The sequence below is a fragment of the Arachis ipaensis genome, chromosome B6, assembly GCF_059453495.1.
Source record: "Arachis ipaensis isolate K30076 ecotype BB chromosome B6, ASM5945349v1, whole genome shotgun sequence".
In the NCBI taxonomy this organism is placed as follows: Eukaryota; Viridiplantae; Streptophyta; class Magnoliopsida; order Fabales; family Fabaceae; genus Arachis; species Arachis ipaensis.
Window position 1 is genome coordinate 28,841,130 of NC_142441.1, and position 21,734 is coordinate 28,862,863.

The following is a 21,734-nucleotide window of genomic DNA, read 5'->3' on the forward strand; positions in this document are numbered from 1 at the left end:
AATACCAACAACAGTATGTAATTATAATATGCTAATAATTAGATATATTATATGAATGCATTATTTAAATTATAATTTATATATAATTTAATTATCAGTTAATAATCTATTGTATTATAATTTTATTATATTATATTATAAAAGTATTATTTATTTTATTATTTAAATAAATTTTTTATTATAATTTATATATTTAACTTGGTGCATACCCCAAGGATCGAACCTGGATGCAACATATTAAGAGGCACATGATTTATCATTTGAGCTAAACCTTAGCTGCCCTCCTCCTCCTAAATAATAATTGTATCTATATAAAAAAAAACCAAATTTAAGAGTGGCCCCCAAGTAAAAATAAATGGTCTCTCTCGTGGGCCAATTGTCAAACGATCAATTTTTTTTTTGGACGGTAAACGCTCAAGTTCATATTGGGCCTTTAGAAGTGTATATCATCAAAATGAGCCGACCGACGTGTTTAACGCCGTTATGGAAAGTGGCTACTAAGGCACTAAAAACGCCGACGCCGATAACTAAAAAATGTCGATGATGTTTTGTTCTGTATAGACGACACGTGACAACTCTCTCTTTTCCCACACGTGAACCTGGAGGCAGCAGCATTCTCTTCCTCATTCCTTCTTCCTTCGTCCCCGTTCTGTTGAAGAACACCACTTTCAAGTTTCCTCCTCACTCCACAACTTGGAACAAAATGGCAGGGAGCAGTCATATACAGGTAAGTATTTTATGTGTTGTATATTGTTATTATTAGTACTTAGTTATTGCTATTATTTGTTTATGCTGAAAGTAATATAAAAAAATAATTTGTAATTTTTAAATATTATTTTGTTGTTGAGTAGCACTAGTAAATTAGTTGTTAGTTGATTAGGAATAGTTAAAGAATATGATTTTGTTGTTGTAGACTTGTAGCTGTAATAATAGTATTAGTGTTAGTGTTAGTTAATTGTTATTAGTGTATATTATAATTAGTTATTAGTACATATTTTTAGTAATTTTAGTTTTATTTTAAATATTTTTTTTTAAAATAGAAATATTTATTTGAAAGTTGTTAGTATATATTTTTTAGAGATTTACGTTTTTGTGTTAAAATTTTACTAAAATATATTAGTCGATTATTATTTGACGATTAGGGTTTATTTTTAAAATTTTTTATTTTTACATAAAATATTAGATTGCTATTGTTTTGAGATTTTGTTCGTGAATATTTCTTTAATATTGTGCATGTTAGTGACACTAGTGCATTGACTTCCAAAAAAAAGATTTTGTGTTTGTGCTTTCTATTTATAATCTCTGAATTGAAATTATTCGAGATTAGAGATATAATGGTGCTAGTAATATGTGAGATGAATAGAATAGTTTACAAATTTTATTTTTCAATGATTGTTGACAAACATATTATATTCATTGTTTTGCTCATAAATTGTTAGCACTAGTGGTTGTTTCAAGAGAAGTAGTAATTCAAATTCATGAATATTTTACACAATTGACTACTATTATCAATATTATTGATACATTTTGCAAACAACATGATCAACTATAAAAAACTCAAGAAATTGAAAATATAAAGTTGATTGCTAATAATGATGAGGTCCAAAATAGTCATGTTAAGGTTCAAACCAATTGTACATTTTGCAAAGAGCCGGAGATACAAGATGCAGTTTTCACTTTCATACTATTCTGAGATACAAGATGCAGTTTTCACTTTTATACTATTCTTAATAACATTGATAAAGGTGCAACATTTGCTTAAAGAGGTGAGACTTATGGTATTAACAAAGTTCTATTTTCGTTTGAATTTATCTTTTCAACATTTGATAAAAAAAATTATGAGAATTATAAATATTTTGTGCCAAGTATTACAATAAAAATTCTAAGATAATTTGAATGCAATACATGTTTTCACATTAAAACTATTTCTTCAAAAGTTGAAGGATAATCAATGGTAGAATTTTTTTTGAGACTGTTAAAAGTTTTGTGAGAAGTATAAAATTGACATCCCTGACATAAGTATACAATAAATGGTCGGAAGAGGTCGATCCTGCCAACCAAAGACACAAGTTGAGCACCATTATCGAATAGATGTGTTTTTGGTAACAATCTATGATGCACGGACACTGACACGGACACGGGACACGACACGACACGGAACACGCCGACACGCGAATTTTAAAATCTTACATGACACGGGAACACGCATACATATAAAATATAAAGTATTTTTTAGATAAATCGTAATGATATTTTAATATTTTATTGATATTCAAATATAAATTAAAATTTTTAATTATTTTTAATGTCTTATTTTAATTATATCAAATTTTTAAAATATTTTTGTTTTAATAAATAATAATATATACTATATCTAAATTTATTTTAAGAATATATGTTAAGAATAAGATTGGATACGCTGACACATGATGATATTTAGGTGTGTCCAGGCGTGTCTGGAGAAGAATTTTTTATTTTTTATTAAGACACGGTTAGACACAGCAGACACACGTGTCGGACGAGTGTCGGTAAGTGTCGTGTCCGAAATGTGTTTGACACACGGATACGACAATTCAGCAAAGTGTCCGTGCTTCATAGGTAACAATTGACTCTCAAATACAACAGTTAAATAGTAGATTCAATGAAAAAAGTATAAAGTTTTTAACTTTTAAGTATTATTTTTTATTCTAAAGACAATTTTAAGTTGTTTAATATTCAAAATATATGGAAGCTAGTTGGAAAATTTTATCCCTTTGATTTTTCTAATCATAAAAAGAGTCTTTTGAATCTTCAATTGTAATATTATGAATTTAATATACCAAATCATTTAAAAGATGTTGGAACACTACTTTTTGAATTATGTCAAAGATGGAAGGAAACAGAACAAACAAGAACTTATCATTTGATTGATAGATTAATTCGCAATATTTAGTAACAAAGAAAGCTTTTTCAGTAATAAAAATTATTAAAATAAGACTTCAAAATAAAATGACAAATAAATTTTTTGTAGTAATTGAATAATTTACATTAAAAAAGAAATTATAACTACTTTATTTTAATACATATTTAATAATAAATGACTTTAAATAAAAAATATCAAGTACACTTATTTATAAGTTATAAATTTTAATTCATTTCAATTATAGTAATATTATTATTATTTCGTTCATAAGTTATACTTGTATTTCAAATTATTTGCATGAATGATGAATACATTTTAACATTTTCTTACTAATTTTGCAAAAAACATTTAAAAAAAAACTAACAAATATCTGTAAATTTTAAATACAGCTATCTATCTTTATAATATTTGAAATTAGTTTTGATATATTTATGTTTAAGTATTATGATATATATATATATATATATATATATATATATATATATATATATATATATATCTTGTAAATGAATAAATTTTAAGTCTTAATTGTAATTTTTTAATTAAATTTTTTTATATAGAATAATTTTTAATTAAATCTTTTTTTAAGTAAAGGACCTAAAAAGTTTTATTATTAATTAACCCCACTTCCTGTCTGACCTTAATAATTTAGTTGAAATAATTATGATTCAATTCTAATAATTATGATAAAAATAATGAAAAGACTATTTATGAATCTTAGAGAGGGACATATAAATGAGGTGGTATATAATTAGGTCTCTAATATTTTAATTTGGAGATAAATAAATTTTTGACTAATTAAAAATATAAAAATGTCTTTCACTCTTTAAAATGTGAGATATTTAAATATTTTTAAAAAATTTTATTTATTCTCATATATTTTAAATAAAAATATTTAAATATTTCGTATTTTAAAAATAATGAATATTTTTTATTAATTAAAAATATAAAAACGTCTTTCACCTTTTAAAGTGCGAGACATTTAAGTATCTTTGAATATATATATATATATATATATATATATATCTTGTAAATGAATAAATTTTAAGTCTTAATTGTAATTTTTTAATTAAATTTTTTTATATAGAATAATTTTTAATTAAATCTTTTTTTAAGTAAAGGACCTAAAAAGTTTTATTATTAATTAACCCCACTTCCTGTCTGACCTTAATAATTTAGTTGGAATAATTATGATTCAATTCTAATAATTATGATAAAAATAATGAAAAGACTATTTATGAATCTTAGAGAGGGACATATAAATGAGGTGGTATATAATTAGGTCTCTAATATTTTAATTTGGAGATAAATAAATTTTTGACTAATTAAAAATATAAAAATGTCTTTCACTCTTTAAAATGTGAGATATTTAAATATTTTTAAAAAATTTTATTTATTCTCATATATTTTAAATAAAAATATTTAAATATTTCGTATTTTAAAAATAATGAATATTTTTTATTAATTAAAAATATAAAAACGTCTTTCACCTTTTAAAGTGCGAGACATTTAAGTATCTTTGAATATATATATATATATATCCTCACATATTTTAAATAAAAAAAATTTAAATATCTAATATTTTAAAAATGATGGGCATTTTTATATTTTTAATTAATTAAAAATTTATTTATTTTTGAGTTTATAAAGTTGAGGAACTAGGCTGATTTTTTTGAATATGAGAAGTGTACTGGATGCCTCCGGTACGGGTTGAGAGATGGATCGAGAACTTGCAGGTCGAGGCGGATGCCGGATTATTTGACTGGAGCAATGGGGTGGTACCTGCAAAGACACTCCGACACTCAAGTTAGAATGGATCTAAGAGGTAGAAGGTGTGAGGAATGAATGAATACCTGGAGGGACCTGGGTCCTCTATTTATAGGTGATGGTAGCTATCTTATCTTATTTTTTTTGGCTAAGATAAGGGAGACGTTTGAATTCAAAAGTTGGTTAGGAGCTCTAGTGGGCCGGTTCTGGGCCTTCTGAAGTGGGTCGGTCCCGGGTAACCAGGTTCGGGGACCATTCTGGGCGTAGGATCCATGGGCCGGATCCGTAATAGTTGCCCCCGGAGCGAGAGAGTGAGGGTGCTCGGTCTCATCGCTGGAGGAACCTTTTCCTCGCCATTTGTGGTTTGGCAAGGAGATCTTTATTTGGTTTTTCCAGTCGAGGTAGAGGATTTGGGGAGTTCCTGGCCGTTTCATGGTCAGGCGAGGAGCACGTTGTTTGGGCGTCTCATCACATGCCGGGTTTGATAACCGTTCCGAAGAAGGGCCCGGAGATTGGGTCTGGAACAGTTGCCCCCAGAGCATGAGAGTATGTTTTTTTGGTCTCAATGCTAAATCGTTGGAGAGTCCGATTCTCTGTATTTTAGGAGACTATGAGGGGCCTAGAAAGGGCGTGACATCATCCTGCATCAATTGGTAGGATGTTGGTCAGTCTGGCTTTCCGCGAGTTGGAAGACCGTGAGCTCATGCTTGTTTTGTGTGGCCTTTTTTGGGCCGTTATTGTGAACTTATTTTAGGCCTCTTGGTGGGCCGATTTCAAGACTTTGTTTATTTAGCTTATTTGGATTTTCGTTTTGTTAGCTTTGCGGGTGATCGATTCACGAGTCACTATTTTTGTTGTTTGGATATCCGTTTTGTTATTTGGATATCCATTTTATTGGCTTCGAGGTGATCGATTCCCGGGTAGCCGTTTACCTATTTGGATATCCATTTTGTTATTTGGATATCCGTTTTGTTGGCCTCTGGGTGATCGATTCCCTGTAGCCATTTACTTATTTGGATATCCGTTTTGTTATTTGGATATCCGTTTTATTGGCTTCGAGGTGATCGATTCCCGGGTAGCCGTTTACTTATTTGGATATCCGTTTTATTATTTGGATATCCGTTTTGTTGGCCTCGGGGTGATCGATCCTCGGGGATAGCCGCATTTGGTTCGTGCCTTCGGACGGGGCAATGCTTTTGAAATTATGAATTTTATTTGTAGTTTTGGCCTCGTTAAAACCTCCCGATGTGGGTAGAAAAGAGTGTCCAGTAAGAAAATATATGATTAAACAACTTAAGCAATAAATGCAAGTGAAAAAGGCAAAATATAAAGGGTAAAGAGATAGTCTTAAACGACCTCGATCTTGTTGTTTTGGAAGGATGTTTCTACATATAGTGCACCGTAAGTTAGTGAAATTTCAGGATCTTGGGAGCTTGGTCCCGTCTAGTCTTTCGAGCCTGTAGGCTCCTTTTTCGATTGCCGTCTTGATTTAGTAGGGACCCTCCCAGTTGGGCGTGAGCTTCCCTTCTCCGGGAGTGGGTGGACCGATGTCGTTTTGTCGTAAGACGAGGTCTCCTGGTCCAAAGTCTCGTCGTACCATACTGTTATTGTACCTTAGGCTTATTCTCTGTTTTAGGGCTAGCTTCCGTAGGTGTGCTATGCTCCTGACCTTGTCTACAAGGTCCCACTCTGCTTCTTTGTCATTTCCTGCTATGGTTCTGCGTGGACTTTGGTCTTAGCGTGCATCGAGGTCGGCGAGGAAGATGCCTGCCGCGTCTCGAGATCTCTTGCGAAGGGCCGAGCTGGTGTTCTCACACTCTACTGCGACTTTCCGATCCCCGTGTATTATTTTGATAGTGCCATTATCGGCCTGAGACTTCATGATTAGGATCTTGGTGAAGATGATGGCGGATAGGTTGTTGATCATCTTTTTTCCGAGGATGATGTTGCAAGCAGTGGAGTCCTTGAGGACCACAAACTCAGAGAGGATGGTCTTCCTCTGGCTTCTGGTTCCGATGGTTAGTGGTAACACTATGGATCATCCAGTTTGAGAAACTTGTCTCCGAGTCTGGTAACCCGGTTATGGTGGGTTTGCAGATTTTTGTTTCAAAGACCCTGCTTGTCGAAGGCTACTCTAAAGAGGATGTTGGAATCAGCTCTGGTGTCGACCAGTATTCTTTTCACAAGTCTGGTTCCGACTTTTGCCGAGATGATGAATGGGGCATCTTTCGCCGAAGTGCCGCGTTGGCAGTTATCGGGAAAAAATGTGATTGCTGCTAGAACCGAGGAGATTGGTGCTTGGTTTCTTACGGCTAGGACTTTGAAATCCTTTTTTATTGCTGATTTTGACTTTTTCAGCGCGTCCTTTCCAATGATGACATTTACGATTATGGTGGGGTCGGTTTCCGGACTTTCTTGGGATGCCTATCATATCGTCTTCGAGTTGCGTCCTTCACGTTCTTGTGATCTTTCTCTTTCAGTTCTCCGAGGTTCTCGAATGATTTTGACAAACTCGGGGAGTTTTCCGTTCGAATGTCTTATTCGAGGGCGTCTTTTAGGTCGAAGCAATCTTGGATTTTATGCACATATCATCGGTGGTAGTTGCAGCTTGTTGCCACCTGTCCGTTACTTTAGTTGTCGCGCTTTCGTAAGGATGTCTCGTTCTGCTATTTGGTGGCAAATGTCAGTGATGGGCGCGGGTAGGGGGTGTAGTTCGAGAACTTTCCAACCCTGGGTGGTCGGTTGGCGTTCACGGGTTTGAGGTGCTCTTTTGGTGTATCTCTTGGTGGTGGGTTACTACGAGGTGCCATGTTACCGTGTTGCCATTTGTTGGCGGCCACAACTTGGCTTACCTCTTCGTCGTTTCTGTATTCCCTTGTGATGCTTTGAATTTTGTGCGTGGTCCAAACTGGTTTGGTGGTGAGGTGTTTCTAGAAGTCTTCACTTATGACGTCATTGGTTAGACAGAGACTGACGACCGAGTCCGTGAGTTTGTCGGCCGTTAGGCACTCATCGTTAAACCTATCGAGGTATTTTCTTGTGGATTCATCTTCTGTTTGGGTGATTCCGAGCAACATGATGGGGTGTTTTGCTTTGGTGATCCTGGTGGTGCACTGAGCCATGAATTTTCTGGAGATGTCATGAAAGCTGGCTATGGAGCCATTTAGAAGGGCGTTGAACCATTTGATTGCGGGGCCGGCTAAGGTTATCGAGAAGGCCTTACACCGGACCATGTCAGCGGCTCCTTCCAGGTTCATCCTGGCCTCGAAGGCCGTTAGGTGTTCTTAGGGATCTTTGGTCCCGTCGTATTTCATGTCAGTGGGCTTGTTAAAGTCCTTCGGGAGTTTGGCTCTCAAGAATTTTTCTGTGAAAGGGATGGCTTCCATTATCACGTGCATGTTTTCTGCTCGTTTGGCCTCCCGATGGTGCCGTCGATCGTCTTCTCCGCGCCGGTGTTTCGGGTCTAGGAAAACGCTGCAGTCATGCCGTTTGCTGTGTCGTTGCTCAGGCGGCCTGGTGTTCCTGGTATTGCGGTGAGATCAGGTCCTGGAGGTTGCTTGGCTTGCGTGCTCCGGGTGGTACCATTCTTTGGGTGTAACTCGGCCTTTGAGGTTTTGCACCCTGAGGCACAGCTCTTGGATTATCTGTATCGCCTTCTCTCCCAGGCCGTCGAGTGGCTAGCCTTCAGTGGGAGGACGGTTGTCTTCTCTTGGTTATTGTTAGGTTGGGGTTGGTTGGCAATGTGCCGCGCTTGTTATCCTCCCGTGGGTGGGAGGAGTGTTATCTTGGAGTTCGGGAGTTGGGCTTCGTGGGTTTGAGTTGGGGTGTTGGCTGGAGGATTGCTCCTCAAGGTTCTCCCTCATGCCGCCACGATTTGGCAATCCCCCGCATCTATGCAAGAACTTTGAGAACTTTCTTGATCTCTTGGCTCTTGAGAGGTCTGAGCTTGGCCACGGTGGTGGCGTTAAGGAGGTCGTTCATGATGAACTTCCTTATGAATTTTTAGTAAGCTCCGAAGAGGGATTATGGCGACAGAGTTGTCAAAGGTGAGGTGGCAGATGGCACAGGTTTGGAACCTGGTGTTGAAGGAGGTGACCTCGTGGGTTTGGAGGAAGAGCTTGAAGAGTTCAAAAGAAGAAGCAACCACGGTGAGCATAGAGCCGAAGTAGAGGGAGAAGATAGGGCCATGGCGCTTGGAGAGACAGATGAGAGAGTGGTGAATGAGAGTGTCCAAGAAGTGGAGGTGTCCCACTAAAGGGAGGCGAGACTTTGGGCTCGGAGGATTTGGAATTTCATGTTGGAGTAGGGTAAAGGTGTATAAAGAGTGTTATCACTAAGAAGGTGATTGCAAGTCGAAGAAACATTGTTCCTTTGGGATTTCGCCGTTGGAGTAGGGCGAAGGTGTGTTATCACTGCAAAGGTGATGCAAGTTAAGGAAACATTATTCCTTTTTGCTCTCAGTTACAAGCAAGAAATCAAGTGAGTGAGTTTGAGGATTGCTCTTCTGGGTTATCCGCCATGCTACCACAACGTTGCAAAGTCCCCACAGACGGTGCCAATGTACTGGATGCCTCCAGTACGGGTTGAGAGATGGATCGAGAACTTGCAGGTTGAGGCGGATGCCAGATTATTTGACTGGAGCAATGGGGGTGGTACCTGCAAAGACACTCCGACGCTCAAGTCAGAATGGATCTAAGAGGTAAAAGGTGTGAGGAATGAATGAATACCTGGAGGGACCTGGGTCCTCTATTTATAGGTGATGGTAGCTATCTTATCTTATCTTGTTTGGCTAAGATAAGGGAGACGTTTGAATTCAAAAGTTGGTTAGGAGCTCTAGTAGGCCAATTCTAGGCCTTTTAGAAGGGCGAAGCGGGTCGGACCCGAGTAACCGAGTTCGGGAACCATTCCGGGCGTAGGATTCATGGGCCGGATCCGTAACCAGAAGCATATGTGTGTTGTATTTTGTTGTGGAAAATGTGGGTGCTAGGCATGTATGTGGGACAGTTTTTTTCTGAAATAAGGATGAAGAAAGCGGACCATCCGATTTCTTTGTAAAAAAAATTAGTACACAAATCGGAGGGTCCGACTTGTGTATCCTAAATTTTTTTAAGTTTTAAAACAGAAATCCGAGGGTCTGAGATTTGTGTTCCAAAAAATCAGACGGTCCAATTTTTGTTCCTAATACCACAATTACGTAAAGCACCTATACACTCCATAACTACGTACTACACCATTCCCTCAACCACATCTAAATTAAAAAGTGCGAGGAACTATTTGTTTTTTTATCTCTTAAATATATGTATTGGTATATATAAATTTCTTGGAGTGTCGTCAGCCTCTAAAGCCTAAACTGAAGCCCCTCCACTATAAAAAGCCGTTCCCATCCCATAGACTTGAACAAATGAAACTTAAGATGGCTAACATCACTACCATCAAAACCGCTTCCGATGGAGCGTGGCAGGGTGATAACCCTCTCAACTACGCTATTCCGTTGTTGATCATTCAAACCATCTTAGTCCTTTCCGTTAGCCGTAGCTTGACCTTCCTTCTCAAACCTCTTCGTCAACCCAAAGTTGTTGCAGAGATTCTCGTAAGTTTACTTATTTATTTGATGACTTACACTTACACATGTACGCATACAGTTCAAGTGCATGCCACTTAAAGACTTCAATAGGATAAATGAAAATACTGTCGAGCTTTACATTTTTTTTAATAAATCTTAAGTATAACATCTTTCTTTTTACAATCATGCTGCAGGATATAAAATTATACATTAAAAATAACTAAACAATACATATATTTATACGTAAATATATATATATTTATTAATTTAGTAACTAATTTAATTTTTGTGTGCAGATATTTTAGATTTGTATATAGAAACACCCAATTATATATGTACAACGAGGTTAGAATAATTATAGAAAAAAACAAAAATATTATATGTATATTAAAATTAATTATTATATATTTGTATAAAATATGTTAGATGTACGCTTAATATGGTTAAAAAAAATTTTGATTAAATGACTTAAATTGCACAAAATACTAATGAATGAAGACGTAAATTAAATGTCAGGGTGGAATTTTGCTTGGACCATCTGGAATTGGACGTAACAAACAATTTACGAAGTTGGTGTTCCCTTCATGGAGCACTCCCATACTGGAATCAGTGGCCAGCATTGGCCTCCTTTTCTTCCTCTTTCTTGTAGGCATTGAGCTTGATATTCGAACCATTCGCCGCAGCGGCAAGAGAGCTTTTAGCATTGCCGTTGCCGGAATATCCCTGCCGTTCCTCTTCGCCATGGGAGTAACCTTCCTCCTCCAGAAAGCCATCCACTTCGGAACCGGCCATAACTACCTCCAGCTCCTCATGTTCATGGGAGTATCCCTCTCCATTACCGCTTTTCCTGTGCTCGCCCGCATCTTAGCAGAGCTCAAGCTCCTCACCACACAAGTAGGAGAAACTGCCATGGCCGCCGCCGCCTTCAATGATGTTGCGGCCTGGGTTCTCTTGGCCTTGGCAATCGCCTTGGCCGATGGACAACACAAAAGCTCACCCCTCACATCTATTTGGGTTCTCATTTCAGGTGATCCAACTTATATTTTTATTATATAAATTATTATTACTTTCATTATTAAGATTTTCTAATTACTCATTTCTTTTTTGATAATGCTTCGGACTCAAATTAAGTTGTGGATAAGTATATATTTTAGAATTTAATTTTCATGCATAATAAATTTAAAATACTTTTACACAAATAAATCATATATTACTAGTTATTATAAAAAAATCATTTTTAAATTCATTATTTTACAAGCGCATACATTAATTTAAGGACGGTATAATTTTTTTCAACTATATGCTAATCAGTTACTAGTATAAAATATATGTTAAAATATATATTAAAAATAATTAAACCACATATGTATTTATACACAAATATATTGATGGCTGATTTTAATAGCTAATTTTAGTGTACAAATAGCATTTTTAAATTTTTTTATAGAGAAGTGTTAACAGACCAGCAAATTTTGTAATTTGTAACCATCAATTATCCATTATTAATATTTTAATAGTGTGAAATTATATTTAATGATTTAGGATTACTCTTTTTTTTTACTAGTTAAGTGTTAACCAAATTTTAATACAAATGCTGAGTTTTTAAATTTTTTTTTTATATTATTAGTGTTTACTTTATATTATGTAAATTTATGTGAGATATTTTATTACATACTATTTTTATTTTATTTTACTATTAAAATTTTATCAACCAGGCAGCTGTATTAATCAAAATATCTGAAATTCAAAACAAATATATGTTGGTTTCAGGGGTGGCGTTTGTTGCATTCGTATTGGTCCTTGTTAGACCCTTTATGAACTGGGTAGCACGCCAGTGGTCACGTCAACGCCAAGTCTTTGACGAAGCGAGCATATGTTTAACCCTCGCGGGGGTTATGATAGCAGGCTTTGTCACTGACCTCATTGGGATACACTCAATCTTTGGAGCCTTTGTTTTCGGGATCACGATCCCAAAGAAGGGCGAGTTTGCGAGCAGCGTCGCAAAGAGGATCGAGGACTTTGTCACGGTGCTGTTGCTTCCGTTGTACTTCGCCTCGAGCGGGTTGAAAACCGACGTTGCTAAGTTGCATGGAATGGAAGAGTGGGGGCTTTTGGTGCTGGTCATAGTGACGGCGTGCGTCGGAAAAATCTTGGGGACATTTACGGTGGCCATGATGAGCATGATACCTGTGAGGGAATCTCTTACTCTTGGATTCTTGATGAACACCAAAGGGTTGGTGGAGCTTATTGTTCTCAACATTGGCAAAGAGAAAAAGGTTAGTGCATGCATGCCTTGTGATAATTTTGGCATTAGTATTTGAGCCTGAAATATATATAAAATAAAATTTAATTTTTTCTAAAACTTTTTATAATATAATATTATAATTTCTATAATCTAAAGAGAAAGTTTAAAACATCCCATTTTTATTAAAATTTAACCAATACTTAACTAATAAAAAAATAAATAATTCTATATCATTAAATATAATATCACACTATTAAAAATATTAATAATAACTAATGAAAAAATTTAGAGAGTCAACACTTTTATTAAAAATTTGGTTAACACTTAATCAGTAAAAGAAAAATAAATAATTCTATATTATTAGATAAAATCTCATACCATTAAAAATACCAATAATAATTAATTAATAGTTATAAATTATAAAATTTGCTAATTCTCTAACACTCTTTGTAATTAATTGATAGTTACATATCATAAAATCTGCTTTCTTATAGCACTCCTCATCATCAAAATGCTTAAATTCATTATCCTTTTTCCACTTCATAAAAAAATCGAATTGAATTTGTGTTGGGCATAGGATTCTGGATCATATTAGTGTTGGTGACACCATTAGTGATTGGTGTTCCTATGCTGTCATTGTCATCTTTATAATTAAATTATGGAATAGATACTTAGGTAGCTAAACATGGACTATTAAGCCTATTCCAAATTAATTGCCGCATTATGAGAAATTCGGGGAGTGAATAATGTCACTTCTATCTTGATTAACAATGCCATTTTAATGAGTTGGACTTGGACTCTTAGCTCTGTGTTAATGGCTGGTAAAGTAAACCACTAATTATTTTTTAAAATATATTTAAATAAAAGAATAAGGATTACTGAAAGCAATTTTGGAAGAGGATAACGTTTTTTAATAGAATGGTATTATCAATCTAAAGAAGTGGGCATTATCCAGTCCTCTTATTCTGGTGCTTCATGATTCTCATTCCTAATTGAATTGTTTTACTAACATTCATAAAAATAAAAAATTTAATGTAATGTAAGTATTTTCGTAGTACAAATTTCCATTATATATAAATATATAAAATTAATATTAAATTTGTAATTTTTATTAAGTATCAACTTTGTTATCTTAGTTTAAAAATTATTAAAAGAACTTTATATCAAGCGCATAACAAAAGTAGGATCCTTAACAATTATTATCGAATCTCATCCTCCGACTATCAGGACATCAAAATAAATATTTTTCAATAAGATTTACAGAGAATTTTATTTCTTTAACGGAATTAGGGAATCACAAGCAATATTATTCAATAAGATTTCCAGAACATTAATGTGATATGATTCTTGTGCACATTTTAGAAAGGATTCTTTGTTAAAGTATACCGCATTTTGGCATGAAATAACTTCAATGCATGAGTTGTCTAATGTCATATATATGGTACCACCTTTATGAATCGAATTATACGAAATTTAAGTTTTTTTTTTTTTTTTTTTGGAATAAGAGAGCTCAAACACAATAAAGTGGAGCGACAAACAAGGCCAGCAAGACAACATGAACAAGTAAATAAACACAAAAATCTCTTTAATGTCATCTCCGGCATTGCCATTAACAACAAAAAAGATCTAAACTACTTCATTCTCTAAAACTGTTTAAGGATTGCTGAAATACCACCTCTGCACTCCCCTCCTTGTTATTAAAAATCCGTCTGTTTCTCTCTAGCCAAACGTTCCAAATTACTGAAAAAAAAAAAAAAAAAAAAATGAGCCACTTGTTACGCTCTACCTTCCTGTTAGCAACACCTGTCCAACTCTCAAAGTGTTCTTTTAGTGAGCCCGGAACAAACCACGATCTCCCAAATTCAGATAGCCATTGACACCACACCTGCCAAGTAAACTCACAACCCAAGAATAAATGGTGAATATGTTCAACTTCTTTGTTACACAAAACGCACATGTTATCACTTTGACTAATAATTCCCAATCTAAACAGTCTTTCTTTAGTATTTACCCTTCCTATCAAGGTAAACCAAATAAATAGCTCCACCCGTGGCGGCACCAAACCTTTCCATAGTGTTCTTGTGAAGCTGTAGCTGGTAATATCCTCCGTGAGAGATTCTGACTGTACCACCTACACAAAAGAGTTAGTTAAAAATATACCTTCCTTCTCAAGCTTCCAAAAAATTCTGTCTTACTTATCATGTGTTAGCTTGATAAGCCTTAAAGTCTCATGTAAAAGATCCACTAATTTCAACTCCCATTGGTATAAATCTCGCCTCCACTGAAAATTCCAAATCCACTCTAACCCATCCCAGAACCCACAATCCCCTATGACAGATCCTTTTTGGTTTGAAATGGAGAAAAGTCTCAGAAAACTCATCTTTAATGGACCACTTTGTAGCCAGACATCTTCCCAGAATCGAGTCCTCCTTCCGTCACCCACCTCCATAGACAACCCCGCAATCATCTTATCCTTGACAGTATTATCTGTGAACTGCAGTTGGCAGATATCCTTCCATGGACCCCTTCTAGTAGGTAATGTTTGAGCTGATAGTATCACACTGGGATTCAAATCGTAACAAGAACATACCACCTTCTTCCATAATGGACATTCTTCTTTTGAAAAACGCCACCACCACTTGATAGGAGTGCAGTGTTTCTAACCACAGCATCACCTACCCCCAATCCCCCCAACTTTTTAGGGGCTTAAACCACCTCCCACTTAACTAATGCCAGACCATTCCTACCTTCCTCCTTACTCCACAAGAATCTTCTCTGCAATGATATCAATTTTTCTGCTACTGCCTTTGGCATCTTGTACAGGCTCAAGTAGTAAACCGGCAAGCTATTTAACACACACTTAATAAGGACCAGCTTATCCGCTTTATTGAGTACCTTTGCCTTCCACAGGCTGAGCTTCTCCTCTACCTTGTCAATTATCGGTTTTCAAGTCCTAACCAGTCTTGGGTTTGCTTCTAAAGGGATGCCAAGGTATCTGACTGGAAGGTAAGCCTCCTTGCACCCCATCAAGTTGCACATGTTGTACGTCCACTACTGTTCACAATTGATCGGGATTAGATTTGATTTATCAAAGTTAATGGTTAACCCCGACATCATCTCAAAGCACCTTAGCAACCTAGCATAGTTTCTGATGGTCTCATCTTCTGGCGGACAGAACAATATAGTGTCATCTGCAAACTGGAGATGTGGCAACTCTATATTGTCCTTACCAACTAGCAGCGGTATAATACGTCTGTTCCTGACTGCCTCCCCTACCATCCTATGCAGAACATCAACAACTAGAACAAACAGGAACGGAGATAGAGGATCACCTTGTTTCAAACCCTCTCCATCTTAAAAGGTTTAGATGGTGAGCCATTTAACAGGATTGACATAGACGCTGTGCCAACACACTCCTTCACCCATTCCCTCCATCTCCAACCAAAGCCCATCTTCTGTAGCACGATGTCCACAAAGCTCCATTTAACCCGATCATAAGCCTTCTGAAAGTCTAGTTTAATGATTGCCGCTTTCTTTCTTTTCGTCTTCAGCCATTGCACTGTTTCGCAAGCAATAAGTGCCCCATCGTGTATTTTCTGACCCTTCACAAAAGCGCTCTGCGTCTCCCCCACTAGACCTGGCATGACTGATCTCATTCTCCTGACCATCACTTTGGAGATCACTTTGTATACACAGCCTACCATGCTTATCGGCCGGAGGTCCTTAATCTCCTTGGCTCCTGTGAACTTAGGTGCAAGAGACACCCAAGTAATATTGGAGTTAGAAGGCAACCTTGAAGATCGAAAGAAATCCATAATAGCTTTAGTAAACTCTGCACCAATCTCATCCCAATACTTCTTGATGAAATTCATGTTATACCCATCACTTCCTGGAGCCTTGGAAGATTCGCAATCCCAAACTGCCTCTCTAATCTCCTCCGATGTCGGTAATCTCTCCAAAGCTATGGACTCCTCTTCATCAATCCGTTTACCAGTCCGTCCCTAAATCCCACTACCGGTGATCTCTCCTGGTGATACAGATGTTTATAGAAATCTCTGATAGCAATCTTGATCCGAGCTTGATTCCTTACTAACCTTCCGTTAATTATCAGGGCATCAATTCTATTGTTCCTCCTTCTTGCCGACGCCAAGTTATGGAAGTACCTAGTGTTTTTATCCATATCCTTCGCATGCTTGGAGCGTGACATCTGCTTCCAGTGTATTTCTTTTCTCACATACCACTGCTTGCAACAGCTTACTAGAGCCTTCCTTCTAGCCTCCGATGTACTATCATATACTCCATTTCCTGCCAACTCATCTACCTTCCTGATCTCCTCCTCAAAATGTTGAATTTTCTTTTCCATGTCACTGAATTTGTCCTTATGCCATCTTCCCAAAGGTACTGTAAGAGCCTTCAGCTTATCTGTGAATTGCACCTCACCAAGATTTCTACATTCCTCTCTGACCATTCTTAGGAAACCTTCGTGTGTAAACCAGGAATCTAAACTTCGAAATGGACGCGGACCACCTCTGCAAGTGGTGTTCTAAACTATAATTGGACAGTGATTTGACAGGCCTCTCGATCCCCCTTTTAACCAAACCTCTGGAAACTCCTCTGTCCATTCTACACTCACAAGAACTCTATCAATACGACTGCAAGAGCTGCCTCTAAACCATGTATATTTGCGATCGTTCAAAGGTAAATCCACTAACTGCATATCTTGAATCCAACTCTTAAAATCTTCTGCTGAAGCTGTTAATCTGTCCTGACCTTTCCTCTCTTCAACCTGTGTGACCTCGTTAAAGTCACCCATATAACATATCGGGACTTGACATAAGCCAGCTATAAAACTCAGTTCCTCCCACACAGCAAGTTTTTCTGCTCTAGTATGAGCACCATATACCAAACAGAAAGCACAACGAAAATCATTTTTCAAAAGGACTCATTCAACACATAACCATCTTTCTCCTTTGTAACAGTTATTTATTCTGAATAGCAAGACATCCCACATCAACAATAGACCCCCCGACGTGCCTTCTGATCCTACAAACTCCCACCCCACAGCATCGCTCCCCCAGATTCGTACAACATCAAACTTAGTCACAACTTGCATTTTAGACTCAACTAAACCCAACATATTCAATTTCTGTTTCTTTTTTAGCTCTTTAACCATACTCAATTTTCCAACCCCTCCTAGTCCCGTAACATTCCAAGAGCTAAAAATCATAATGAAACTTTTTTACACACCTTTTTGAATTTTTTTGGTCTGCATCTTCGACCCTTTTCTTTCTGCTTTGCCAACCTCCTTTTTTGATCTAGTGCTTCATTTTGTTCTTGCAAAATTGCCATTATATCATCTTCTTCATTGTATTACATTGCTCCGAATTCAACTGCCAGTTTCCATGCCCTTTTATTCTCAAGCATTTGCTCTTCTCTGTCCATAGCATTCCCACCACAGATCTCTTGTTGTACAGAGCCAATATCCACATTTGCCCCATTCTCACCCCTGCCTTCAGCAACCTGTGTTTCATTTCCAATATCACCATCCATCCCATTCTCGCCACTTCCCTCATCAAGCCTTACAAGAACCCCCATCGCGTCAGCCTCTAGTATATCTTTCCCGTTTTCGAGGAATCCAACCCGGTCTCCTATGGCTTCCTTCCCCCTTGCTGTACCCGTCTCTTTGGTAAGACGTTCGCATACCTCTTTCCTAGATAGACCAAGCCCTGCCTTCACCTTCACTGAGATATCAGGATGCAGAGGATGCTTCAAACAGCCGCCTGCCATCTCCATTTTAGCTGCCCGGTTCCCCGCCATCTCTGACTATAATTGGACCAACAATTAAATTTATTTATAAAATTAAATTTTATCTATTAAAAATTTATATAAAACTTGACTCAACTCAAATAATAGAAAGATAATCTATAGTTCTATATAAATAAATTATAATTTATGTATAATAAAAAATATCAATTACATTTATTGATATCTATCGATTACAGGTAATAATGATCTTTATATATCAAAATCACATATATTATGACTTTTAAAAATTTATAGCGACAGATGATATATATATATATATATATATATATATATATATATATATATATATTATAATTTAGGGTTGATAAAAATAAAAAGAGAAAATGTTAAAATTCTGCTCTCTTTTCTTTAGAGATGTTAAAATAATATTCCCATTCCCTTTATTTATAAAATGTACATGCATCTTCTTTTTTATAATTTTTAAAAAACTTCCTCTGTAATCTATTTTAAATTTTTTGTGTTAACTAACGTTAAACTTTTTCATTTATTTTAAAATAAATTATTTTTTATAGTAAAAATTTTATTTTTTCTGATTAAATTTTATTTATTAAAATACTTTTTAATAAATTATTTTTTTATTGATTAAATTGTATTTTTTCAAAATATTTTTAAAAAAATTTTTAATGATTAAATTATTTTTTCTAAGATACCCTTCAATATGTTTTTTTAATTATTAAAGAACTTACTTTTTAAAGATGTGAAAGAATGAGATGTTAATTTTTTAAGTTTGGGATTTATCCATCTCGACTTGTTTTTAAGTTTTGATAAAGTTAAGAATTTTCAATAGTTCTATAAAACAACTTATTTATTAATAATAATTGTTATACATATTAGCGGTGATAAGATTTTTTTTTAATTTAATGTTAAAATAATAACATTGATATCGAAAAATTAATAGTAAAGTACAAAAATAATTGTTAACGAAAATTTTGGTAAAATTATAATTTAATAATTAAAAAATTATTGATGAGTATGTTAGGAAAAAAATAATTTAATCATTAAAAAAATTTTAAAATAATATTTTGGTAAAAATACAACTTAATCAATAAAAAAATAATTTGTTAAAGGTTATTTTGGTAAATAAAATTTAATCACAAAAGATAAAATTTTTATTAAAGGGTATTTTTGTAAAAAAATATTTTTTTTTAAAGAGTGGATAAAGTTAACGTTAGTTAATACAAAAAATTTAAAATAAATTAAAGAGGAGTTTTTAAAATTTATAAGGGAAGAGAACGTACATTTTACAAATAGAGATGAATAAAGTATCATTTTAGCATCTTTAAAAAAAATAAAATTTTTTCAAACAAAAAACAATACACATTCACATATTTAACAAATAATAATAATAATAATAATAATAATAATAATAATAATATTATTATTATTATTATTATTATTATTATTATTATTATTATTATTGTAAATTAAAAGTATATAATACATAATATATGTATTAATATAAATAATTATAATATCTAATATACAATTATAACTATATACATATATAACGTCAAATTCTATATAAATTCAAAGCTTATGAACTTAGCATATTGAGTTGTTAATACATCAAGTTCGCTTGAGTTTATTGTTTTCAATCCTATTTTTGTGTACATGTTTTTTTCTTTGATATTAAAAGTAGTTGATAAAAAAAAAAAGTTAGGGATCATCATTTTTTTATATAAAGAAAAAGTTAAAATCTAAACAAAAGATGGTACAAATATTAGTTCTCTTAACAAATTAAAAAACTACTCCGTCATCAAGAACCTCAAAAAAGAAATCAAATACAAAAGTGAAACTATAGTTTTTATAAAATCATATTTATTTTTATAAGAATTTTCTATTTTTATATTTTTTACAAGATACTTATCAACTAAAATCTAAGCAAATATCTATTAAACTAAAATTATACCGTTAAATTTTTTTATCAAAATCTATTTTTTATGAAATTTGCTGTTGGATTAGGAGCTTATATAGTATACATTATTTATATAGAATTTCATGTGAATTGAAAATTATTTGAATGATATTGAAATTTGACAAGAAAAAGTAGCTGGAATTTTTGCATGCAGGTACTTAACGATGAGGTGTTTGCCATCCTAGTGCTAATGGCTCTTTTCACCACCTTCATCACAACGCCAATAGTCTTAGCAATATACCCACCCTCGCGTCCCAGCAAACAAAACCGGGCAGGACCGCGAGACGACCTTAGCATCCTTGCATGCGTCCACGACCACCACACTTGCAACATACCCTCCCTAATAAGCTTCATTGAATCCATTCGACCAAACACCACCACCACCACCAATCTCAAATTGTACGTTATGAAACTTGTCGAGCTCACAGACCGATCCACCTCCATCTTGACCGTTCAACGCAGCCGCAGGAACGGCTTCCCCGAAGGATCAGAAAGTTCCATGCACGACCAAGTTGTGGCCGCTTTCAAAGCTTACCACGGTGTAGGCCAAGTGAGATTGCGTCATTTGAGGTCAGTGTCGGCGCTGTCAACGATGCAAGAGGACATATGTCATGTTGCGGAGAAGCATGGAGTGGGAATGATCATAATTCCATTCCATAAAAGGTGGCGGAGAGGGGAACAAGATGAAGATGATGAAGAAGCAATTGAGATAGGCCAAGGGTGGAGGGAAGTCAACCAAACGGTGCTTCAAACCGCACCATGCTCGGTGGCGGTGCTTGTCAACCGTGGAGTTGGTACATGGCTTCAACCAGGTGCAACTGATGCAACCATGAGGGTTTGCATAGTTTTCATAGGTGGATTGGATGATCGTATGGCTTTAAATTTGGGTGCAAGAATGGCACAACATCCAGCAATAACGTTGTCTCTGGTGAGATTCATGTCAGCAGAGGATTGGGAAACAGACAAGGTATGTTAGTATGTTTAATTACTGAGACTCGATGTACGTCAATTAGTGTCCCAAAAAAAACGAGTTGATGAATGTCCTATGCAGGAGCTAGACGAGGTGGCAGTGAATGAGTTCAAAGCAAAGTTGGAGGAGTCAGTGACGTACATTGAAAAGGACGCAAGCAGCATAACAGAGGAGGTCTTAAGAATTGGAAAATCTAAGGAGTATGAGCTACTGATAGTGGGGAAAGGAAATCAGCTTCCAGAGTCATCCATGGAAGATTCTCGACTCGAGCATGCTGAGCTGGGGCACATGGGAAATCTCTTAACCTCCTCAGCAATGGGTATTACAAGTTCTGTGCTCGTTATACAAGACCAGCAATTGGTAACTTCTAATGAAACTGAACTCAGAAAGATGGCTAGCGTCTTGTGATCCACAGAAGGATCGAATCATTCCTATAAATATGTATCAAAAATAAACCCCTTATACTTGGATATGTTTGAGTAATGAAGTGTGGTCCATCAGTGTATACCGAGTATGAACCCCTATTTTACAATGCGGATGTGAATT

The 21,734-nt window shown here is 35.3% G+C and overlaps 1 protein-coding gene across 2 annotated transcripts; it reads left to right on the forward strand.

Annotated features, from left to right (window-relative positions):
- Positions 1 to 573: 573 nt before the first annotated feature.
- LOC107648167 (cation/H(+) antiporter 20) lies at positions 574 to 21,699 on the forward strand. Of its 2 annotated transcripts, none has more exons than XM_088490029.1 (5): positions 574 to 727; positions 10,749 to 11,259; positions 12,003 to 12,508; positions 20,373 to 21,185; positions 21,270 to 21,699. In XM_088490029.1, exons 1-5 carry the CDS (start codon positions 704 to 706, stop codon positions 21,594 to 21,596), a joined length of 2,181 nt encoding a protein of 726 aa, XP_088346155.1. In that variant the 5' UTR covers positions 574 to 703; the 3' UTR covers positions 21,597 to 21,699. The 2 variants fall into 2 exon arrangements, with proteins under 2 accessions (XP_088346155.1, XP_016207632.1); XM_016352146.2 differs by lacking the exon at positions 574 to 727 and adding an exon at positions 9,997 to 10,259.
- The last annotated feature ends 35 nt before the right edge of the window (positions 21,700 to 21,734 follow it).